General features: G+C 49.7%; 1 protein-coding gene across 1 annotated transcript in view; it reads left to right on the top strand.

The window, feature by feature from the left end:
* The window catches only part of si:dkey-178k16.1 (protein 4.1), a 37,825-nt gene that overhangs the window by 11,111 nt on the left and 6,924 nt on the right, over window positions 1–19,790 (top strand). Inside the window, exons 2-14 of the mRNA XM_047040907.1 lie at window positions 161–249; window positions 527–682; window positions 6,732–6,836; window positions 7,742–7,784; window positions 7,989–8,064; window positions 8,305–8,523; window positions 9,106–9,193; window positions 9,502–9,654; window positions 10,607–10,704; window positions 11,064–11,239; window positions 12,674–12,966; window positions 16,180–16,332; window positions 19,617–19,667. Of these exons, the coding sequence (XP_046896863.1) occupies window positions 178–249; window positions 527–682; window positions 6,732–6,836; window positions 7,742–7,784; window positions 7,989–8,064; window positions 8,305–8,523; window positions 9,106–9,193; window positions 9,502–9,654; window positions 10,607–10,704; window positions 11,064–11,239; window positions 12,674–12,966; window positions 16,180–16,332; window positions 19,617–19,667 (1,683 nt within the window). The 5' untranslated portion in view covers window positions 161–177. The remainder of the gene's footprint in view (window positions 1–160; window positions 250–526; window positions 683–6,731; window positions 6,837–7,741; window positions 7,785–7,988; window positions 8,065–8,304; window positions 8,524–9,105; window positions 9,194–9,501; window positions 9,655–10,606; window positions 10,705–11,063; window positions 11,240–12,673; window positions 12,967–16,179; window positions 16,333–19,616; window positions 19,668–19,790) is intronic.

The raw sequence follows: 19,790 nt of genomic DNA, 5'->3' as shown, positions 1-19,790 counted from the left end.
TGACAGTGTTTTAGCACAAACAGTATTTTACAGAGGTGGGGACAGATGTGACCGTCCAGAGTAGAGTGAGGTGTGTTCACCAGCCAATGGGATGTGGCCTGTTGATAATACGGTGAGGACTGTCAGAAGTGTGCGAACGTGTGTTTATGTATCGTTTCAGGATTGTGAGCCATCACCATGACGACCGAGAAGGTTTTGGAAGGGGAGATAAAGGGTGCCATGGAGGGTGATTCTAGGAGAACCAATCAGGTACGAGCATCCATCATTCTGCGCGCCTCACATCCAATCATTAAGGGAGTATCCGGCGTAGAGATTGATATAATCCTTGAGCCTGTTTGGTTCCCTGGGGGCGAAACATGCATTATACATTTATTTTATACATTCGAGCAACTCGCACTCAACATCCAGTGAGTGAAGAACATTGCACAAACAGTTGGCTCAGTTTCAAAGGTAATAGTCAACATTCAAACTGTAAAAAAAATTATATAAATAAAGTCACATTTGAAACTGTGCCACTTATCCAAAGGATGATGTCACTAAGGTGTCAGATGACATGGACGACAGCTCAGACAAGACGCCCAGCAAATCCTCCAAGTCGCCCCAGAAGACGAGCAGGAGACCCAAGACTGTGCCCGTCAGAGTGACCCTGCTGGATGGGTCAGATTACGACTGTGGAATGGAGGTACGTACTGCGGCATCCTGCAGTGAAGGTTCTCTAGAGTCTAGAACAGTGGTTCTCAACCCTGGTCCTCACGTACCCCCTGTCCTGCACGTTTCAAATGAATGGTCGTTAACAGGCTTCTGCATAACTAGATAATGAGCCATTCATTTGAATCGGGTGTGTTGGAGCAGGGAAACATCTAAAACGTGCAGGACAGGGGGTCCCTGAGGACCAGGGTTGAGAACCACTGATCTATACCAGTGGTTCTTATCCTTTCCCTCAGGGAACCCCTGTTCTGCACGTTTTAGATGTTTCCCTGCTCCAACACACCCGATTTCAAATGCATGTTGACTATATAATGACCCATTTATTTAGATCAGGTGTGTTGGAACAGGGAAATATTTAAAACATGCAGGACAGGGGGTACTTGAGGACCAAGGTTGAGAACCACTGTTCTAGACCATTCCAACTGAGGGAGGGGCAACCAAGCTGGGGCCATGTGTACTGTTAGAGGGACCACTTACAGTAAACATTGTTGTCTGTAGTTTTCTTCACTGCAGTGAAGAAAACTACCCCCCCCCTCCCTTCCCCCCCTCCCAGACTGTGAGGAAGAAGATGATCCGACACTTTCACGATCATTTAATGCTGTGTACTCTGTTAGGGATTAGGTTTTGTGTTTGGGATACTTTGAAGAAGCTGGCTGTTAAAGGGCTATAATCCATCCCAGCACTTACATGAGGTCTCTCCTGGAATTTAATTTCAAACACATCTGAAGAGTGTTTGATTTGTTTGTCTCCTGTGTTTCACCCATGTCTGCACAACCTGTGAATTAGAAACCCGGTGAAATCATTAGACTTAATTGCTGTCTATCTACAGTGACATTAAAGGGACTACAGAGATAGAAGAATACAATGAGAGATAGAATTAGTGCCACCCACGGCAGCACAGTACAGTCTCAGTATGAAGAAACATCCTGTGGGAATTTAGCTTTACATTCACGATATGTGTGTTCCAAGAACTGGATCAAGTTTACATTTGAAAACACTGTGATGTCCTTGGGTTCGCTGGATTCTTGTTACCCAAAAAGCCAGCAAATCAATCCAGCTAGTGTCAACCGTGAAACAAATGCACCGCTTGTAAAATATTTTGAAACACTCTCTAGGTCTAATCGATTTTTCGTAACAGAGCCAGTTCTGTTGTGTTCTATATTTTGATGTAAAAAAAATATATAGCGTGTTAACCGCAATTTAAATATCTACCGTAAGCAGTTCCGCTTTGAACCGGTCTTTCTGTGCTCCGTGTGCTTGAAATTCATCCCCTGTCGTCCCTGGAGGAGGGGCAGGGAGGAGGCCCTTTCAGGAGATTGCTTACAGCCCTGCCATATCAATAGAGCGGTTGACTCAGCAGTACGAGCCCTCAGTGGGCCTCCCAGTCATGCTACGCACGCTACTGACTCAGGGAAACATGCTCTCCTCCTCCAGGGTGGAGAGGCAGTTTACACGGTTAGTGGGTGAGGTGAGGGGTGAGAGGTGGGGGTGAGGGGTGGGGGTGGAGGGGGTAATTCAAGTGTTATCGCACAGAAGGGTTTGTATGTTTGTTTTCAACTGTGGGTGGGACAGCTGTTGAATATGATTTTCTTAATTAAAAAGGGTAAAATGTCTTGGGAAATTGTGAGGTGTACTTGCGTCGGTTGCAACTGGGGGGATATTCCTTTTCATGTCAAAAAACAACAACAAAATAAATCCTTCCAGAATGCAATACCCTCAAATGCAACTTTCGTTTTATACACATGCGCAACTGCTCTTGCGTCACCCCCATCCACACTTAGAACTTGAGTCCCAATGTTACATTAATAGCTTACATAAAACCACAATAGACATTCTCAAACTGGTATATTATCCACTGGGGGTAGGACTGGGCGATATATCGAATATTGGCAATAATATCGCAATATTTTTGACGGCGATGTAAAATATTGTGAATATCGATTAAAAAAAATACAAAATTCTGGTCCTTGTGTTGCTTGTGTTTTAAGATCACCGTCTGGCTCCTCTGTGTTCACACACACACAAACAAACACACACTTGCACTCTCTTCTGCTCTCTTATTGTCCTGTCACATAAGGACCTCCGCATGAATCGTTCCATGTGAGGTCCATTTTGTCAAGTTGCAAGTACCATGTTATGGCAACTGCTTAAATTTGCACTACACATTTTGTACTTTGTAACAATAGCTGTTCTATCTAATTAGTTTTTGTTGTTTTCTAATGGGAGCGATACTGCAAAATTTGGTATCAGATCCTATACCAAGTAAATACAGGCAGTATTGCCAATACCAATATCGATACTTTTTACTTAATAAATCATCTTATTACTCTACTTTCATTTATGGGAAAGCTATGCCCCATAAATTATGAAGTGAATGCATCATCAATATGCAAATAATAACATTTGAAAATTCTAATTTTCATGATCGTTGAATGGTTTTGAGATTTGTACTTTAATTAATTGATCAGGATTATGGTCATAATAAAACACAGGACAAAGAGGTTTGTAAAAAATACTGTCAGTGTTTGCGCTAAAGTAGACTAGGTAAAACCGCTTCGTGCATCTAGCGATATCCACTCCAATCGTTCGGATATTTAATGGCATCGATTTTTCTTACTGATGTTCTGAGTAGGTCAATGCACGTAGGTTTTTGTGAAGTTTGTGACTATGTGACAGTGGCTGGCTCGTTAGCTACCGTTTGCTTCACTTTTCGCCTCAAAAACTTAAATTATGCCTAAACCGTGCAATGTAACCTAGCAACGTTTTCGGGGGGAAAAATGCACATTGACACCGACACAGTGTAGTGCTAAAACTGATGGACTCAAGGGATAATAATAATTACATAGTAAATATATTGAGATAGAATATCGCAGCGCCGTCAATAACCTTGAATATAGGTTGTGACAGATTTGCCGTCTTCAAAATGAAACATAGCCACGTTGTGAAATGAAACCCTGTCGCACAGTCATACCCCCCTACCTACGGTAAATGTTTTTGTTTTTTCTTCTCAAAGAAACGGTCTCAAGTTGTTTGAAAAATGCTATGGCTAATTAACTGCCTTAACGTGTAGGCTAGTAATCAGACAGGAGCCAGGGAAATAACGGAGCGGGGCTCAGGCAAGGCGGGAGGTGACGGGAAGCTTACAACAGACAGTGGGACTTAACACTATGGATCATGTTGGTGTCGGCATGGTAACCCTGGCCGCTGCTAAAGGTGACAGGAGTGTGGAGTGAGGCCGGTGGTGGAGATCTTGTTGTCGATGCCGGCTTGACCTCACCTCGTTCCTGCACTGCCCCATCGTCACCACGGTGACCTCCATGCAGAGTCTATGCAACACTGACCCACCCCTAACCTCCCCCCCTCTCTCCCTCTCCTCCTTCACACCCTCTGTTCTGGCATCAGAGACATTAAGCCAGGAGGGGAAATCCATACAGCTGATATATGGCTGCTCTTACTGTAGGTACAACCAGGGAGAACATATAATAGGGAGTCAGATGGCTAAGCAGTGAGGGAGTTGGGCTAGTAATCAGAAGGTTGCCGGATCGATTCCCCGCTGTGGCAAATGACGTTGTGTCCTTGGGCAAGGCACTTCACCCTACTTGCCTCGGGGGGGAATGTCCCTGTACTTACTGTAAGTCGAGCGTCTGCTAAATGACTAAATGTAAATGTAAATATAGTATGGGGGAAGGGAGGGATGGAAGGGGGTAGAGTGTGTGTTGGAATGTGAGTATATGTGTGCTCCTGTGTGTGTGTTTATTGAACCTACTGCATGTGGGAGATCAAATAAACCACAGTGTTGTACAGATTAAAAATTCCCAGAAGTCCATTAGTGTAATTGCATTAATGATGTGGAATGCCCAGCCGTGCTGTAATGATCTACACCAGTCAGGTAGCAGTCCACATCTTCTGGGATTGATGTTCTAGCTCTTAACATCAGGAGGTATTGAGGGAGCACAGCGCATTGTTTAATCTGTGACCTCAAGCCTCACAAACGCGACAGGAAATCTGGGGTTCTCGTCCTGCATCTCCCTACTGCACTGTCTCCAAGCTCGCCCTCTGATGAACATTACTGCGCACACACACACACACACCTTGATAGTGAATATTAGCGGCTTAATGTTTTTGGCTGCTCTTACCTTCCTCCTGTGCTGCCAGAGCGAACAGTTGAATTGATTTGATCCATAATTAATTACAGTTATACCATTAATATATGATTAATAAGAAAACAGCGGTCTGACTCAAATGAACCCAGTTGAAGAGACATCCTTTTCGTTTGAAGGTCTTTGTTTTAAGCCTCACCTTGAAGCAGCTGACAGCCTGGGAGCAGGCTTTAATATGACCAGCTTGTCACACAGCCTACAGTGATTTGCTGTGTATCTATGTTCAATACTGACACATCCTCTTAGACTGGCTGTGAGTGTGCATACACACACACACTGTCTGCTAGTCTGCGCACACACACACACACACACACACACACACACACACTGCCTGCTAGTCTGCGCACACACACACACACACACACACTGCCTGCTAGTCTGTGCACACAGACACACACACACTGTCTGCTAGTCTGCGCACACACACACACACACACTGCCTGCTAGTCTTTGCACACATACACACTGCCTGCTAGTCTGCGCACACACACGCACACACACACACACACACACACACACACACACACACACACACACAGTCTCCTTTCATCTTGTTTGCATGGTTCATGCAATCTTCAAAATAGATTTCTAGGATTACTGCAAATGGCTCCTTAAACAGAGAATAGAACTAGTGTATCAGAAATGTGATTGGACCCGGTTTGAAACGACGGCAAAATCTCATCACCAGAGTTGGATTGGCTGCAACGCTTGGCAGACCACCTCAAATGTGTGTTGCAATTTCATTTGACGAGAAAATCGAATATGTTTCCAACATTTCACAACGTTAAGTTCTGTTTTGCTACCGTCTCTGACACATCTCCTGGCTAATGTGTTTTGCACTGGTATGTTTTGGATTAAAGTAAATTCTCATATTTAATTAATCAACTGCCTAATTAATGCTTTTCATTTCGGCTCGCAATGACTGGCTACTGTACGGCTTTCTTAAACAAGATCCGAACAAAGCTCTGTGCCCTCACTACACTAGGGCACACACAGAGACAGACACACACATACACAAAGAGAAAGGCCCTATTACTTCTGTTTCCATGGTAACAGCTGCTGGGTAGCTCTGTCGCCGTAGGAGCCAGGTTTCCCCGGGAGACGAGCATGGCACACGCGCGCGCGCAGCATCTGCCAAGGCTGCATCTGAATCCCACTCAGTTGACTGTGGAAGCCCTGAAGGGTTGACGATAAGGTGTGGTCCTCTGACACGATTCCAGTCCTCTCCCTTATATAGACATACGGAGGCCCTGGTCCCTCCCCCACTCCTCAGGGAGGAAAGCCTATTGGGCCGTGAAAGTGTCTCTCAGCCAACGGAAGGGCGGGGTTTCAGTTTTTTCGGTAACGTTACAGTGATGAGAGAGGTTTTATGAGAGAAGCGGAAAGGAGATATGATGCTGTGAGGCGTGAACACATCTGCATGGTCTCCTCTGGTGCTCAAGCGGTCCTTAATGTAATCTGTCACATTCTGCGGAGGCTTTAATGGAGCCTCGTGGCTGTTGCACGACGAAACCTGAGACTGTGCTCAAATGAGAGACTGTTGCTTTGCATTTGTTTCACTTAAATGTTCTGTTTCATGGGTCCTGTTCCCTGGTGACTTCTGTTTGAAGTCTATGAATCACCAGATGAGTGAAAAACATCACTTGGATTTGATTGCTACTGTGTTGTTGTTTTGTCCCATCAGTGATACGATGTGAGCTCAGATGGTAGTAGAGATACTCAAGAACGTCTAAAGCATTTTGGATCATATCATGAGATATGACGACTTGCTTTCCCAAATGGGGCCAAATCACAGCAACCGTACGGCTTTCTTTAAAATGTGTGTGTTTGTGCGTGTGTGCGTGCGTGCGTGTGTCTTTGCAGAAGTTTGCCCGAGGCCAGGCCCTGCTTGACATGGTGTGCGGCCATCTGAACTTGCTGGAGCGGGACTACTTTGGGCTCTCCTTCTACGACACAGACAACACCAAGGTCAGATCCCTCCGCCCGCCCCCTCCATCCACCCAGGCTGGTTCAGACAGACCAGATCAAATCACCGCTCTCAGTCTCCCTCCACATCACTGAGAATCATCAATACTCCATTAGAATCATCCCTGGTATATACATGTACAGTGCTTTAAGCAAGCCCTCGCAGTCAGTAACGATGAAGTTATGTGCAGCGTTGCTGAACATGTATTGAAAACCGGAGGGAAACTGAAACTCCGATCCAGCTCCAGCTGTAATCTTTAATTTAACGATCACTCCAGAGATAAAATAATATTCGAGCTGCATCTGAAGGAGCAATCAGTTCCATCAGTCATACCTTTCATCAACAAACAACAAAGGAGTTGGGATAAGAACTGAAGTTGTTAATGAGCCGTCGAGACAAAAGAGAAAAATCATTAGGAGGTAACAATAGGATCTCGCCGAAAGTCTCGACCAAAGCCTGAGGTAGAATGACTCTTGGAGGTCACAGGAAGTGATACTGTAAGTACTGGTTGCCCTTTTAACAGGCAATTGGTGTGGTCTTCCCAGTGGTCACTCCCAGTGTGGGAGAGACACAGAGAAGGTTGCCCTTTGAATTGTGATTAAATGTGATTTGCCCTTTTCAAAGTACTGCGTGGTTGGTGTCGCCGTGCACTGGAACCGTCTCTCTGAAGACTCCAGTGACATTAAACCATGCACACTGGGCTTAACTGCCGTTTATTCCTCTCTGTCATGAAAACATAAAAGCAATGACACCGCTCATGGAAGAATCTGTTTCGTTTCGATCTCTTTAAGTATATTTTTGACCTCAAAAGATATGGTGACTCCAGGGCCTGTGAGAGAGGGAGTCCACTGCAGTGTTTCCCTTTGTCCTCTGAGGGTTCTTCTCCTTCATGTATCGTCTCTTTCAGAATTGGCTGGACCCTTCGAAGGAGATCAAGAAGCAGATACGAAGTGAGTGTATGAGTGTATTCTACCATACCTTACACCCTTCCTACCTAATACACACACACTCGCTCTCGCTCTCTCTTACTCTCACTCTCTTGCTCTCTATTACTCTCACTCTCACTCACTCACTCACTCACTCACTCACTCACTCACTCACTCACTAACTCTCATACTCATACTAAATGAACACTGTCTGATGTTTGTCCACAGTAGGCTCGTGGCACTTTGGTTTTGCAGTCAAGTTTTACCCCCCCGACCCGTCCATACTGATAGAAGACATCACCAGGTGTGTGTGTGTGACAGGTGTGTGTGTGTGACAGGTGTGTGTGACAGATGTGTGTGACAGGCGTGTGTGTGTGACAGGTATGTGTGTGTGACAGGTGTGTGTGACAGATGTGTGTGACAGGTGTGTGTGACAGATGTGTGTGACAGGTGTGTGTGTGTGACAGGTATGTGTGTGTGACAGGTGTGTGTGTGCCTGTGATGGCGTGTGCCCGTGCTGACCCCTGAGCGTGTGTCTGGACAGGTATCACCTGTGCCTGCAGCTGAGGGATGACATCCTGTCCGGCCGGCTGCCCTGCTCCTTTGTCACCCACGCCCTGCTGGGCTCCTACAGCGTGCAGGCTGAGCTGGGGGACTACGAGCCGGACGAGCACGGCCCCGACTACGTCAACGACTTCTGCTTCGCCCCCAATCAGACCCGCGAGCTGGAGGAGAGGGTGGTGGAGCTGCATCGTCAACACAGGTGAGGGGGGGGGGGGGGAAGGGGGTTGGAGTTGGGGGAGGGTTGTGACTTGGGGGGGGTTGTGAGGAGGTGGGAGGGGAGGAGTGGGGGGTGAGGGGGGGGGGTTGGAGTGTGAAGTGGGGGGAGTTGTGAGGTGGGGGGGTGGTGGAGGGGGAAGTTGTGAGGAGGTGGGAGGGGTGGAGAGAGGGTGGTAGGGGGGTGGAGTTGGGTGAGGCAGAGGGGTGTGACTTGGGGGGCGCTGTGAGGTGGTGGGAGGGGTGGTAAGGGGGTGGGCTTGGGGGAGGGGTGTGAGGTGGGGGGTGTAATGATGGTGGCTTGGGGCCGGGCTACAAGTCTGACTACAGACTGTTGTCATGGTTCTTGTTGTGATTTCAGTCGTTTTTACTGTTGGTTATGATTTTGGGGGGTTAAAGGTAGCTCAGCCTTTATCTGAAAACCACTTGAGCTGTACTGAATCATCCGTGTCCTACAGTTTCAGTGTCTCACTAATCCCTGATATCTGTACCTGTCCAGTCCTAGTGTGTGATGCTACAGCGTGTATGAGACACTTGACTGTAATCTCTACTGTATGTTGTGGCCTAGGGGCATGAGCCCGGCTGAGGCTGAGGTGAACTTCCTGGAAAATGCCAAGAAGCTGTCGATGTACGGAGTGGACCTCCATCATGCCAAGGTAGGGCCAAGCCCTCTGGAGCTCACCTGCTGACCCCGCTCTGACAGACTCGGACACACACTGTAGGAGTACACCACTAAACATAGACAGGATTGAGCACATTTGTATTGGATTTAACATACAGTACCAACCAAATACGTACACGATTAAACATCTGCAAGATTGTCCAAAGATGTACACGATTGAGCAAATTACAGTAAATCATTTGACCGGATGTTTACTGGATTGACTCTCCCCTCCCCCCCCCCACCCCCCCCGTTAGCTTCACACAAACCCTTCTCTCCCCCGCGCTGCTCTCTGATTGGCAGGATTCGGAGGGCATCGACATCATGCTGGGCGTGAGCGCCAACGGGCTGCTGGTGTACCGCGACCGCCTGCGGATCAACCGCTTCGCCTGGCCCAAGATCCTGAAGATCTCCTACAAGAGGAGCAACTTCTACATCAAGATCCGACCAGGAGAGGTGGACCAGACAGTAACGTCGCTCTTCACACGTGTTGTGTTCTACCTGACCTCACTGTTACACCACACACACACACATGCACATACACACATACACACACCTTGTCTCAGCACGTCACAACAGCCAGACTGACAATGACATTTGAAAATCGTTCAATGATTTTTATCCTCATAAATGTTAAAGATTTTTTGTTATAAATGTCTTTACTTGAAGATGTGTTGACGTTTTGGACAGTTACAAAAGGTTCAACCACAGCCGTCTGTGTTTCGGCTCCAAACGCTGTCGTGACTTGTTGTGCGAAGCTGTGCATACACATATCAGGTTACTTGGCTCGCTGCAGAGGAAATCAACACTTTGATGCTGTTATTTATAGAAGTCCAGATACTATTCTTACAGATGAGGCAGATGTGTTTTTGTGCTTACGGAGAAGAGAAGGGGAAGTCTTAGTCTGTGCTGACTTCAAAGCATGGTGGGCTCGGTGTAAAGATTTGCTTTCATGGTGTTTTTTTTTTTTTTTCAATTGACGTTGAGTTAGCGCCTCTCATTCGGCCGCTCTGGTTTCCAGCTCTTAAAGCGATTACGCGCCTCCGGTCCTCCTCTGTTCCCTGTCCGTCAGACGGCTAGCGTGCATGCTAATCTGACGCTAACATCTCCATACTGGATAGCGGAGATCTCCACTGCCTGTTCCTACCACTGTAGGGAACGACAGAGGAGAGCAGCCAGCCAACATGCTAGTCTGAAAGCTCTGCGGTGTTGATCAGGGAGGGCTGTATTTCTGCCGCCCTCACCAGACAGCAGTGCTGATGTCAGCCGTTCACAGTAAACAGACGGTAACTCACCAAGCAGGCCTCCACTCCTCCCTGCACTCCCTCCGTTTACTCCTCCTTTCTCCTCCGTGTCTTCACTCCATCCTTCACTCCCCTCCTCCTCCTCCTCCTCCGTGACCCCTCAGTATGAACAGTTTGAGAGCACCATTGGCTTCAAGCTCCCCAACCACCGTGCTTCTAAACGCCTGTGGAAGGTCTGCATAGAGCACCATACCTTCTTCAGGTAGGGAGACACACACACGCACACACACACAAACACACTCTACACACACACATACCTATGCGCACCCTCACAGACATTCCTACACGCACACGAGTGCACGTATACACACACTCGCACACGCACACCTACATGTGCACACGACACACCCACACGCATACTCACGCATGGCACAGTGCACGCTCCACTACACTGCAAACGCTCAGCGTCTCCTTCTACCTCAGTCCACTCCCCCCCCCCCCCCCCCCCCCCCCCCCTCAAAGAGGTCACTTTACACACACACCCACACACACACACACACTGCACAGCAGCCTGTATGAGTGGCGGCAGCCATGTTGATGTAAAACGAGCCTCTCCCATAGGCTGGTTTCCCCTGAGCCTCCTCCCAAAGGCTTCCTGGTGATTGGCTCCAAGTTCCGCTACAGTGGGCGGACCCAGGCCCAGACCCGCCAGGCCAGCGTGCTGATCGACCGGCCCGCCCCCCAGTTTGAACGCTCGGTCAGCAAGAGGCACCTGCTGCCTCGCAGCGTGGACGGAGGTGAGGCCCCCTGGTGGACCAGGTCTCTGGGCCGTGTGTCGCAGAGAGAGCTCCCAACCCTGTTCCTCACCCACCTCAGGGAATTGGATTCTGTTATTAATGTACTATTGATGGATATTGTCCGTGAGGCACAGCATAATATAGTTAAATTGAGTTCATAATAATCTATCTTTAGGTTAAAAGTTTAATGGAATTGCTGAAAGTAATTTGTGATTAGTTTGTGTCGTATGTGATGCGTGTAGCATTATAATGACCCATGCTGAAATGTTGACCTCTATGTACACCACACATAAACAGTTGTGGGGCCCAAGATGATGTCCTCACAAGGTACATTCTTTTTCTTTGTTTTCTGTCCTTGTGGGGACTTGTGGATCCTACAAGGACAGTTCAACAAGACCACACACACACACAGACAGATTGTCAATCCATCAGCAGGTATACTGTAGATTAAATCCCAGGCAGGGTAACCAGAGCAGAGGCAGGGAAACCAGACCAGAGGCAGGGAAACCAGACCAGAGGCAGGGAAACCAGACCAGAGGCAGGGTAACCAGACCAGAGGCAGGGTAACCAAAGCAGAGGCAGGGTAACCAGAGCAGAGGCAGAGTAACCAGACCAGAGGCAGGGTAACCAGAGCAGAGGCAGGGTAACCAGAGCAGAGGCAGGGTAACCAGACCAGAGGCAGGGTAACCAGAGCAGAGGCAGAGTAACCAGACCAGAGGCAGGGTAACCAGACCAGAGGCAGGGTAACCAGAGCAGAGGCAGGGTAACCAGAGCAGAGGCAGGGTAACCAGACCAGAGGCAGGGTAACCAGAGCAGAGGCAGAGTAACCAGACCAGAGGCAGGGTAACCAGAGCAGAGGCAGAGGCAGGGAAACCAGACCAGAGGCAGGGAAACCAGACCAGAGGCAGGGAAACCAGACCAGAGGCAGGGTAACCAGACCAGAGGCAGGGTAACCAGACCAGAGGCAGGGTAACCAAAGCAGAGGCAGGGTAACCAGAGCAGAGGCAGAGTAACCAGACCAGAGGCAGGGTAACCAGAGCAGAGGCAGGGTAACCAGAGCAGAGGCAGGGTAACCAGACCAGAGGCAGGGTAACCAGAGCAGAGGCAGAGTAACCAGACCAGAGGCAGGGTAACCAGACCAGAGGCAGGGTAACCAGAGCAGAGGCAGGGTAACCAGAGCAGAGGCAGGGTAACCAGACCAGAGGCAGGGTAACCAGAGCAGAGGCAGAGTAACCAGACCAGAGGCAGGGTAACCAGACCAGAGGCAGGGTAACCAGAGCAGAGGCAGGGTAACCAGAGCAGAGGCAGGGTAACCAGACCAGAGGCAGGGTAACCAGACCAGAGGCAGGGTAACCAGAGCAGAGGCAGGGTAACCAGACCAGAGGCAGGGTAACCAGAGCAGAGGCAGGGTAACAGCGCTGTGTCGTCCCCCAGCTTCCGCTCTTGGAGACAGCATGGACCACCTGTCCCAGCGCAGCTCCAGCGAGCGCACACAGTTCCTGTCCCGAGAAGACCTGGACCAGGAGGGCAGCCTGGACCTGGAGCACGACCACTACCAGGACCAGGACCAGGACCAGGACCAGGACCAGGACCAGGACCAGGACCAGGACCAGGACCAGGACCAGGGTCAGGGTCAGGGTCAGGGTCAGGGTCAGGGTGATGAGGCCTATGGTGTTGCCATGCCTTCTAAGACCATGGAGATGAAGGTACAGTACGAGAATAGAGCGGTACGTGTCTCAATACTCTCAGATCGTTCCCTCTACCTGTCTCTTCTCTCTACCTCTCTTCCCTCTACCTGTCTCTTCTCTCTACCTGTCTCTTCTCTCTACCTGTCTCTTCTCTCTACCTGTCTCTTCTCTCTACCTGTCTCTTCTCTCTACCTGTCTCTTCTCTCTACCTGTCTCTTCCCTCTACCTGTCTCTTCTCTCTACCTGTCTCTTCCCTCTACCTGTCTCTTCCCTTTACTTGTCTCTTCTCCTTTCTGACTGCTGAGTAGTGAACGTCAGATTTTTCCCACTTTTTCTGTCGTTTTTGAATCAAATCAGAGCGGTTGTGGAGGCCATCTTAGTGACCACAGTCTAGGCTCCCCTTCCAATTCCACACCTAACCTGCTGGAAAATCCAATCAAAATGCATCTGTATGGCTGTTTTCATAAGCAATGTCACAGAGGGCTTCACATATGCCCGTAGAACTGCACCACTGCCACCCTAAACCCACAGAAGTCCATCTGGTTTGACACAGTCGCAGTAGTCTGCTCTGCACCCTCAGTGCAAACACAGAAATAAAGCTTGCTCGTCTGCACCCAAACACTCCTTATCCCTCTCTATTTCTCCCCTTTGATTTCAGACAGTAATCCCTGTGCCATCTCACTCTCGCTAACTCTCTCTCTCTTTGTCGCCATCCTCTCCCCCTCTTTCTCTCTCACCCTCTCTCTCTCTTTTCGTTTCCAACCTCTGTCTTTCTCTCTCCTCTCTGTCCTCTCTCTTTCTCTCTCCCTCCCTCTCTTTCTCTCCCTCTCTTTCTCTCTCTTTCTCTCCCTCTCTTTCTCTCTACCCCTCTCTCCCTCTCTTTCATTCTGTCTCCTCTTTCTCTCTCTTATCTAAAAGTGGTACTTCTCTTGGCCGCGTCTTCTCCCTTAATCTGCTCCCGGTGTGTCTAACCTCCCCAGTCTTTCTCCTGACCTCTTTTCTTCCCGCTGTGCCCTCCCCTTTCCTAACAATCCTTTTTTTTCTTTGTTTCCTCGCTGTAAGATAACAGTACGAGCCGCACTAACTGCTTCTCTCCCCCCCCTCTCTCTCTCTATCTCTCTATCTCTCTCTCTCTCTCTGTCTCTCTCTCCTGGCCTATAGGCTGATGAGGCAGGCTCGCCCCTAGACTCAAAGCCAGAGGTATTTAGTCTGTGGTCACCGGAGTCTGTCTGTCTGTCTGCCTGCCTGTCTGCTCGATGGTTACAGAGGTAGCCTTGTGTCATCGTTGAGCATGGCCGTTCTTGTTTCACGTGTCGTAGTTCGAGGTGTTTTGTCTGCACAGTGTCATTGTTCATGCGTCTATCACGTCATGGCTGTAACGAGGCTCCATAGGATGCAAGTGTGGACAAGACCTGGGAGTCTGACTGTTGGGAGTCTGACTGTTCCACCTCTAGGTTCACGGTGGGATACTGTAGGATGAGCATGTATATATTGAACGTTGGGGAGAATCTCCCATACTTCCACCTGGTTATTTGGCATTCATCATTTGGCTTAGGCCATTAGCAAATTGAATGCGGTGCGGGCTAATTGTGGACAACGTTCTGTAGCGTTTACAATCCTAATGTTTACATTTCTAATGGAGGGATTAACTGGTATTAGAGGGATAAACAGAGGGTGAAGCAATGCTGTTCATTGGAGAAATGATCTGTAAACATGAAAGCGGTTTGATAAACATACAGTCGTGATCTCTCGATGAATAAAATCACATTATGGGTGTTATGGGGTTTATGTACGCGTTAATTTTATTTTCTGTTCAACAGCTCAAGTACTGTTGGAACCTCAGTTGTAAATATACACCTTTTACTGATTGCCTCCATCCGTCTGCAGGCATAGAATGCAATTAAACACATACTGCAGGGAAGTGTTGGTGCTGATTACATCAAGCAGATACGTGTTGCGGTACGATCATGCATACGTCTGTGACTCGGTTTATTCATTGTTATTTAACCGTCGGTTGGGAGAGATAAAACAGCCCTAAGATCTCCCACTCCAAACCTCCTGCACCAGTCGTGACGTCTCCGTTTCCATGGCTCCAATCACTGTCTCTGGGTGTGTGTGCGATGATGATTGCCTCTCTCTGTCCGTCCATCTGTCTGTCTTGTCTGTCTGGCCGCCTGCCTTCTGGAGTAACCTGCTGCCTCTCTGTCTCTGCGCGCCCCAACGCCAACGCCTGCCTCCCCCAACACCTACCTTTTCTTTTCCCTCAACCCACCCCCCCCCCCGTCCTTGCTCTGCCCCAAGCCCCTCCCACCATCCTCCCCCAACCCACTCCTCCCCCAAACCCCTCCCCCCCTTCTCCCTTATTCCTCCTCCTCCACCAACCCTGCCCCCCCCCCTTCTCCACTGACCCCCCCCCCCAACCCACCTCTCTCACCAATCAGCAGGTGCAGCCCTCCCCTGCTCGGTGCTGCCTGTGATCCACACCAGGGTGCTCTGTACCGTCGTCCTGTCTGTCAGAGCACCAACCAGCTGCTGCCTCACTGGACGTTTTAGTCCTGTCGCATGCTTTGGCTCCTCTTCAGGCTTCGGCCTGTGGAACGCACACCGCAAGCTGTTCCATCCGCTGACGTCCACCTGTTTCACACCAGGGGGAAATGTCTCTTTGATTAAATAGACGAGGGGCTTTTCATTGGTTTCACCCACTGAGAAAGCGTCGAAATGCCATCCATCACAATTGTATAGTCTCCAAGGCTCTGTTTTATTAATATGCAGGGGCATCAAACCCCCGAGGGAACACATGGAGACTTCATTAACTTTTAGTTGTGCTGATGAAGACAGATGTTATGCGATGACTGCACCGCTCAGGAAAACATCAGTTTGTTACTAATCTCCCTTTCACTGCATTCTAGTTCTCGTTCAAAAGCAGATCCAAAACAATGCGAAAACAAACTTGGGGTTTGAGAGCCGTATAATGAGGTCTGTAAACATCCAGTCATTCATCTGTCCATGAAGAGTCAGCATTAGTCTCATTGGCCTGCAAAGGGCAGAAACAGATTGGACATTTGTTGTTGATGTCGTCAACCAAATCGGAACGGACATGGAATTTATAATGAAAAACAGCCCCCGTAACTCACTGTGAAAACAGCACTTTCAACCCAAAGGCCATGTCCGGTTCGATTTGCTTTTGAGTGGCTCGCTAGCCTGCGCGTCTCTGACCTCTGAACTCTGACCTCCCTCTGTGTGTGGCAGCAGTTCCTGGACAAGCCGGAGGACGTTCTCCAGAAGCACCAGGCCAGCATCAACGAGCTGAAGAGGGCTCTGAGGGAGCCCAACAGCAAGCTGTCCCAGAGGGAGAAACGCCTGTCCTCGGCTACCCCTCCTGGAGGAACACCGGAGAGGAAACTGGTAAGAGAGCCGGAGGGAGGGGGAGGGGGAGAGGGAGGGAGGGAGGGAAAGGGAGGGAGGGAGGGAGGGAGGGAGGGGGGGAGGGAGGGAGGTGGGGAGAGAGGGGCAGAGGGAGGGGGGGAGGTGGGGAGAGAGGGGCAGAGGGAGGGAGGCAGGGAGGGGAGAGGGAGGGAGGGGGAGAGGGAGGGAGAGGGAGGCGGGAGGCGGAGAGGGAGGAGGGAGGCGGGGAGAGAGGGGCAGAGGGAGGGAGGGGAGAGGGAGGTAGGGGGGGAGGGAGGGAGGCGGGGAGAGAGGGGCAGAGGGAGGGAGGGGGAGGGGGGGAGAGGGGCAGAGGGCGGAGGCGGGGAGAGAGGGAGAGAGACAGACAGAGAGAGACACAGAAAGAAACACAGACACAGAGAGAGAGGGAGAGAGAGAGGGAGAGAGAGAGAGGGAGAGAGAGAGAGAGAGGGAGAGAGAAAGAGAGAGAGAGAGAGGGAGAGAGAGGGAGAGAGAAAGAGAGAGAGAGAGGGGGAGAGAGAGAGGGAGAGAGAGAGAGAGGGAGAGAGAGAGAGGGAGAGAGAAAGAGAGAGAGAGAGGGGGAGAGAGAGAGGGAGAGAGAGAGAGAGAGAGAGAGAGTGAGAGAGGGAGAGGGACAGAGAGGGAGAGAGAGAGAGAGGGAGAGCACCTCTCTGCCGATATGTTCCAACACTAATGCGGTTAAAATCCTTTAGACCATAACCAGTTCTATTTTTATTTATTTTTCGGTTCCCTGATGGTTATGCTGGAGGAATTGGCCTGTTGTTCGTGTCACTCAAACAATCTCCTTCCATCTCCCGGAAACAAACTCTGTCATGGAGGTAGTGTGAGAGTAGTGCATGTAGGATAACGCAACTGTTTACTTTATGTCAACATGTAGGCCACTGTGGAAGCCACATTGAGCGGAAAGCACCAGGGTTATCAAGGAAGCTTGGTGTCTGACTGGAACTTGGAAAAGACGTCCCTCTCCACACGGCAGTCCACTGCAGGGGAAGACAAGTTCTCAACCGAGGCTTGGCATGAGGTGACCTCTGAACATGGGCAAGCGGGCGTAGGAACAGAGGTGACCCTTCGTCAAACACCATGTGACTCTCTGGGAGCTGGAACAGTCAGCATGGGGTCAGAGTCCCAGAGAAAAGCACCCGTTTCAGCAGAACTCAAGGACGACACGAGCACCCAGGAAGACACAGCAGGAAATGACACGCATCCCTGCGACTCCGTGTCCTCGGGGAATTCCTGTCGAGAGAACGGCTATGACTCCCAGTCTGTGGAGAGCTATTACTCCAAACAGAAGATCGAAAGGGAAAACCTGAAGCTGAGGCAGAGTCTGCAGCGGGATGTTCATCGTCCTGAGAGGACCCGCAACGCCAGCGCCCAGCGAGCGACGGACTCCAACGATCAAAACCAAAGTAGCGACTCTGAGGGGAGCCGGAGGAGGGCGGAGACTGACGCGTCGGAGAAGAAAGAGCAGAGCGCAACGGGAGGCAGCCAACCCGTCAAACCCGGGAGCGTTCCATCGGAAGTTACCAGAATAGTTCCCCTCAAACCGCAGAGATCAAAGAAGTACCTGAATAAAGAGAACAAAGGGGTTGTAAAGCCTAGCTCCCCGGCCCCGACTGAAGAAGACGGCGCCGTGACCCCAGGGGCAGCTCGGATGATGACACCTACACAGGGCTCTGCTGTAACCGTGACGACGGCAGACGAGTTCACCTCAGTGTCTCCCTGCGCACGCTACTACACTCAGACGGGAACATCCGCCAGCAACCAGCGAGCAGAGATGTCGAGCTCACCTCACCGGCTGCAGACCAACTTCCTGTCCCAACAGGAAGTAGGGGTCATGAGAGAAGGCCCGGGGTGGATCCACTGTCGGGACGGTGACCGACACCTTCATGAGGACCACCTTCACACGTACCCTGATTCGAAGGATCCGCTCCCCTTCAGCTCCAAGGTCTCCGCCCACCACACGACCACGACTCCACCGTCGACCCTCCCCTTGAAGATGCAGTGGCCCTGGGACACGTGTGTGCGGAGCAGACACAGCACAGCCAACATGGACACCAGCCACATCCACTACCGGAGCCCCTGCCAAGAAACATCCAAGAGGAAGCCAGCGGTAACAAGTCGTCTGCCTTCACCTGCCTGTCCGTCATCGGGAATCCAAGCATTGCATGTGCTTCAGGCGATGCCCCACTTCCCACAAGCCTTGTGCCTTTTTTTTTTTTGTGTCTTTTTTTTTTTTGTGTCTTTTTTTTTTTTACCACTTCAATACACACACTTCTAAGCCCAGTGTATAAAAAGAGTCAGGTAAAAAAAAAAAAAGATCTCACAGCACTACACATCGCACAACGGCCGGGCGTCATCTCCAGACGGGACTCACGTTCATGACCCCGCTGGGCGGACGGTGTGTTCACTCCGCTTTCCCCCCAAAAAAGCTTCACATCTTGCTTGCACATTTCAGAACCCGTGGGCCTTACTAAGCAAAGTTTCCATTGCTTAAGCTTCTGGCCTCCTCCTCTCCCCCCTAACGTCTCCCTGATAACAGCTGGTTTCTCCTTCCAACATCACCCTCTTTCTTTCCTGACTAAAGGTGGTTGCTGTTGCAACAAGCCCACACACCTCCCACCATCTTCTTCTTTTGAAGCCACAAATGTTGTGAATGTTCTTTGTTTGCCAACAGCGTTTGGCCATTTGGACCGAATGTTCAGCTTTGGCAACTCTGCAGCTATTGACGGTAGTAACCTCATTACGGGGCTAAATACGCTGGCTGCAAAGCTGTCAAGTTATTCAGGGCTGAAGTATTCTTGCGCTGTGGAAGATTGTTTGTGTGTGAATACTTGATTCCTGAAACATCTCCTTATTAACTCCAACAGTGCATGGCATTACCATTGCACTCGCAATATCGACCTTGAAAATACATTAGACATGCATGCGACTGGCAGTAGCCTCAGGTAATGCTCATTTCATGTTGATGAAATTTAGCAAAGATGAATTATGACAGCATTTCTGTGTGTCTGTTGACTGTTATGGAGAAAAAAACTCCAGATACTAGTTAAAAATGTATTTTGCCAATCATATAATTCCTGGTAACATACAGTCAACATAAGTTTGACGATCAATGCAAACGATTCAATAGATCATAGTGGGACTTCTCTCTCTGAAAACACTGTAACGTGTAACACAACTCTGGGCATCACTGTTTGTGGAAAGCGACTTGCTTTTCATGATTAAAACATCCTTCTTTTAAATGTTCGCCTTTCCCCTTGCAGGAGACTCCTCCCACACCTGCAATTCATGAGGAGCCTCTGGATGAAGCTATGGTGAGTCAGCGCTCGCTTTCAGGGCTTCCACTTCATCCTCTTCTTTAGTCTCTGCCTCCGGGACAACACAACAAAACACAACTGAAAAGTGTGTTTTCATTCCCAAGACTCATCACTGTCACA

Source organism: Hypomesus transpacificus, chromosome 18 (assembly GCF_021917145.1).
Source record: "Hypomesus transpacificus isolate Combined female chromosome 18, fHypTra1, whole genome shotgun sequence".
NCBI lineage: Eukaryota > Metazoa > Chordata > Actinopteri > Osmeriformes > Osmeridae > Hypomesus > Hypomesus transpacificus.
The sequence above is the reverse complement of the archived record's forward strand: the minus strand, read 5'-3'. Positions and strand labels throughout refer to the sequence as shown.